The sequence below is a fragment of the Pygoscelis adeliae genome, unplaced genomic scaffold, assembly GCF_000699105.1.
Source record: "Pygoscelis adeliae isolate BGI_AS28 unplaced genomic scaffold, ASM69910v1 Scaffold25, whole genome shotgun sequence".
Lineage (NCBI taxonomy): Eukaryota > Metazoa > Chordata > Aves > Sphenisciformes > Spheniscidae > Pygoscelis > Pygoscelis adeliae.
The window spans coordinates 1,066,176-1,070,028 of NW_008824808.1; the positions used below are offsets into that span (position 1 = coordinate 1,066,176).

The 3,853-nt window shown below is 40.4% G+C and overlaps 1 protein-coding gene across 2 annotated transcripts in view; it reads left to right on the forward strand.

Annotated features, from left to right (window-relative positions):
• The window catches only part of TCAIM (T cell activation inhibitor, mitochondrial), a 19,141-nt gene extending 17,676 nt beyond the window's left edge, over positions 1 to 1,465 (forward strand). For both annotated transcript variants that reach the window (XM_009324169.1, XM_009324168.1), the window contains exon 10: positions 933 to 1,465. In XM_009324169.1, coding sequence (XP_009322444.1) covers positions 933 to 1,158 — 226 coding nt within the window. In that variant the 3' untranslated portion in view covers positions 1,159 to 1,465. The remainder of the gene's footprint in view (positions 1 to 932) is intronic.
• The last annotated feature ends 2,388 nt before the right edge of the window (positions 1,466 to 3,853 follow it).

Below are 3,853 nucleotides of genomic sequence, written 5' to 3' on the forward strand. Positions count from 1 at the left end.
TGTTTTCATGTGAGTCAAATAGTCTCAGCAGCTGTGTCTGTGCGTAGCTTGGGCTGATGATTCACATCCCTGCTCTGCAAATGTGCTGCTGCTTTGTAGCTCCTCCCCTGATTAGCCCAGGGTCTGCGGTGTAGGGCAACACTGGTGCTGTTTCTATAACCAAGCTGGCTCTGGAAGTATAGGTGTGATGATGTGGCACAGTGCCTGAGCTAGTAAGGCTTGCTGAACCTGAACTGTCTCTGCATTAGATGATCAGTCACAGTTCCAGTGAGTCTTAATTAATTCTGCACATTAACTTTATTTCTGAGTAGCTTGAGTCTTATCGCTTTTTGTCTGGGGTGAATGGAAAAAATCATCTGCAAGCTATGAATTTCATATTCATAGAATCATTTAGGTTGGAAAAGAGCTTTAAGATCGTTGAGTCCAACCAAATCCATATACTTCTGCAATTATTAAGTTATTAATGCATTTAATATGCATCAGGTGACTGTACCTGTCATCCGTTGTTTTTGATGACATGCAAACTACTGGTCTTAGTTAAGAAGACAGAGTAGTTACTAACATGATTTTATTCTTAAAGCTTACACCTTCAAGGTTATTTAAGTACTTTTCATCCCTTACATTAAAAATGAAGCCTCATAGGATTTTCATTTTGGTATTTTTTTCCCTCTTACCTGGTGAGCAAAAAAAAACCGTCATGGTGGAGGCATTCAAATGGGACTCTGTAGGCAGGCTGTTGCCCATAGTCGTGGAAGCATGTTCAGTCTAGCCTCCGAGGAAGACATAGGTGTCAACCTGCACAAACATCTCAGCTGTACCGTAGCTGTACATGAAGTGACACCTTTGTTCACATGCATATAACCTGCATTTCAAGGAGTTTTTTAAGAGATTAAGTTCTAATTTTGTCACTGTATGTTGTCTTCATTTGCTAGGATGATGATTTCAGAAAAAGAGCTAATCGATACTTCCACTGAAAAATTTTCTTTGGATCGGCTGTATAAGGAACCAAGTGTTTCCAGTGCACAGATGATAGATTGTTGTAAGCGACTGCTAGAAGAATCGTTGCCGTACCTACAAGGCATGCACCTTTGCATTTCGCATTTCTACTCTGTGCTGCAGGATGGAGACCTGTGTATACCTTGGAACTGGAAAAACTGAGGACATATCTGATAATCAGATGAATTGTTTATTTTCTGTAAGAGGCTATAAATATGAATGTTTTTAAGAATAAATTATTTAAACCTGTATTTTGATATCAGTATTCAACCCACAAATTTTCTTCTAACTGCTGCTCAGAAAGGATTGGAGTCCTAGACAATTTGCACAATGCACAGTATTGCCAGTTCTGGGAAGGACATCTGTACATTCTCCATACTACTGTAGGAGTCCCAGTGTATGGTAGCAGTTGTGAAACCGCATTTTTGTAGTAATTATGAAAATACATTAAATTGCAAGTCTGCAAAAATGTGCATGTGTATTTTTAATATACATGAATATTGCCAGATAGATCATCTTAAAGAGTGTACTACTCAAACCAGACGTTGCATGTTATCTTAAGGGATTCACTGAATGCAGAAGTACCTAAGTTATCTGGTGGCAATATTGGCATTTCACATTGCTACCTATTGGTGAATTTAAAAAAGACAAGGGAAAAAACAGCAGGGTAATTTCTACTTTGCAGAAGAAAGCAGTACATTAACTTGGTCTCTACAGTAGAGTTTCATATGCTGGTCCAATATTGTTGCCTTAGAATTTCAAAATATGCCAGTTGTACTGTCTGCAGTTACTTTAAAGGAGATGTCACTCTCTTCTTGTTTTCCGGCATTTGCTCCATAAATACAGACAATCCTCTTTACGTACACTATAACAGATTGCAAATCCCATTCATGACACTTAAAACTCGAGTAGTTTAATGTGACATCTAAGGAGAAAGGAAGCATTGATTTGTGTGGGATTGTCTGCAAGAGTACGTACTTCTCAGTGAGAGCAAGGAGTTTGCAGTAAGGCAAACGCATGGATCTTTACTGGTACTTTATTCCTTGAAAAAAATGAAAGTGTGAATGTATGTCCACGCTTTTTCATTGTAATACACGCCAAGATGCATTTTGTATTTGGGCTACTACTTTGCAAAATACTTTTGAGAAGAACCAACTGCTTAATGTTTCTGGACTTGAATTTACCTATAACAACTGGCAAAAAAAAAAAAAGGAATTGTCAAATGCTTAATTGCCTTGTATTTATATTTGTATTGAGCAGGGAAATTGTTGTGGTTCTCTGTTTTCTCCTGTTAAAAGGCTCAGTGTCAAGTTGTTTATTATGTTGCCAAACTTAAAACAAAACCCCCCACTGTGATCTCAAACATGTCCGTTTTAAAACATCGAGACAGAAGCTGTGACTTTTTTTCACGCCTTTAATTCAGCCGAATTACTAGCAATTCCTGTATAGGTTCTGAAGATCAGTTGATAGTTTCTTCTAAGTAGTTAACTTCCATTGCACATTACTTCCCCTCGCTCCATCTAGCATTGACGATACTGCCTGTGTCCCAGTTGGGCTAAGCAAGTGAGCCGGTCCCATCAGTTGTGGCCCGGCAATATTCCCTGTATAACAGCTCTTTGAAAGTAGGGCATCTTCAGGAGTAAAAGCTGAGTGTAGTAATTTTTTTTTCTTTTTGCTTGCTTGAATTGAATGACCCCTTCCAGGTCTTCGGGCAAGAAGCAGCTGTCCAGTTTGACTGTAGAGGAGATTTAAAAAAAAAAAAAAAAGTCTGAGGGGAAGGTGAGTAGACTCAAGCAAGGGCCTGATGTGATTGTGAGGACTGACGCTAATGTCACAGAAAGACGTGACTAGACCTGGGGACCTTCTCTTTGTGGCGTAGAGAAGACAACTAGAATTGGCTGGAGGAGGAGACGTAAGCTGGAAAGAGCCTTTATGAAATGGAGCATGGGCTGTTTCCACAAGTGAAGTGGGGCAGTGGAGACCCTGACCTGGAATGGGGATCGGAGTAGGCAAGGGCAGGCGAGAGGGAGCGGGACTCAGTTTAAATGTGGAAGCAGTGAAAATAGTTGCTGCTAAAACATTTCCAGTCTGGGATAGATCTGGAGATTCTCACCATTCCTTCCAAGGGGAAGTAGCCAAAATCCTCTGGCAAAGTGTGTCAACCCTCAAAGGGTGGCATGGCAGCCTGCTTTTCTGACGGTTACCTCCAGGCTGGGGTCTGGGGTCTGCGCAGTAAGCCAGAGAGTTCTGGTCCTGCTGCTATCCCACCAGAGAGGTGGTCGGCTCGGGTGCTGTGGGGGTGGTCCTTCCCTTTTCTGTTAGGTTTTGGGTTTTGTTCTCCCAAGTTCTGAAGGAGGTGCATGTCAAAATCTCTAAAACTGCTCAAAAGTTGAGCAATATAAAAAATTAAGGTTGCGTATAGGTCAATAATTCAGCATGGTAAGGTCTGGGTCTTGACAGAGTTATTTTGTAGCGCACTGCCTGTAAATCGGTTTTACTGCAGAATGGTCAAGTTGACTTTAGAAACATATGGGCCTCCCAACATTTTTTAACATCTTTAGAAAAGCAGTGGAAAAAACAAAAGGATAAACTTAATGTGCATGTTACAGGTATATATTTTGACAAGCTTGACTTATTTTGAAGACTGTCCCAAAAGTAACAGATATGTCCATTTAGGTAGATGTGTATGGGTTAAATCTGTCAGAATTACATTTTGCTTTCCAACATTTTAATGAGGTGGGGGAAAAAAACAGGTTTAGAACTCTGAAAGCCTTTTGTTGCAATGGCAGGGTGGAAAAGGACAATGATTTGAAACTTTTGTCTGTTTTTAAACTGCGCAGGGCACCTCAAATTCTGT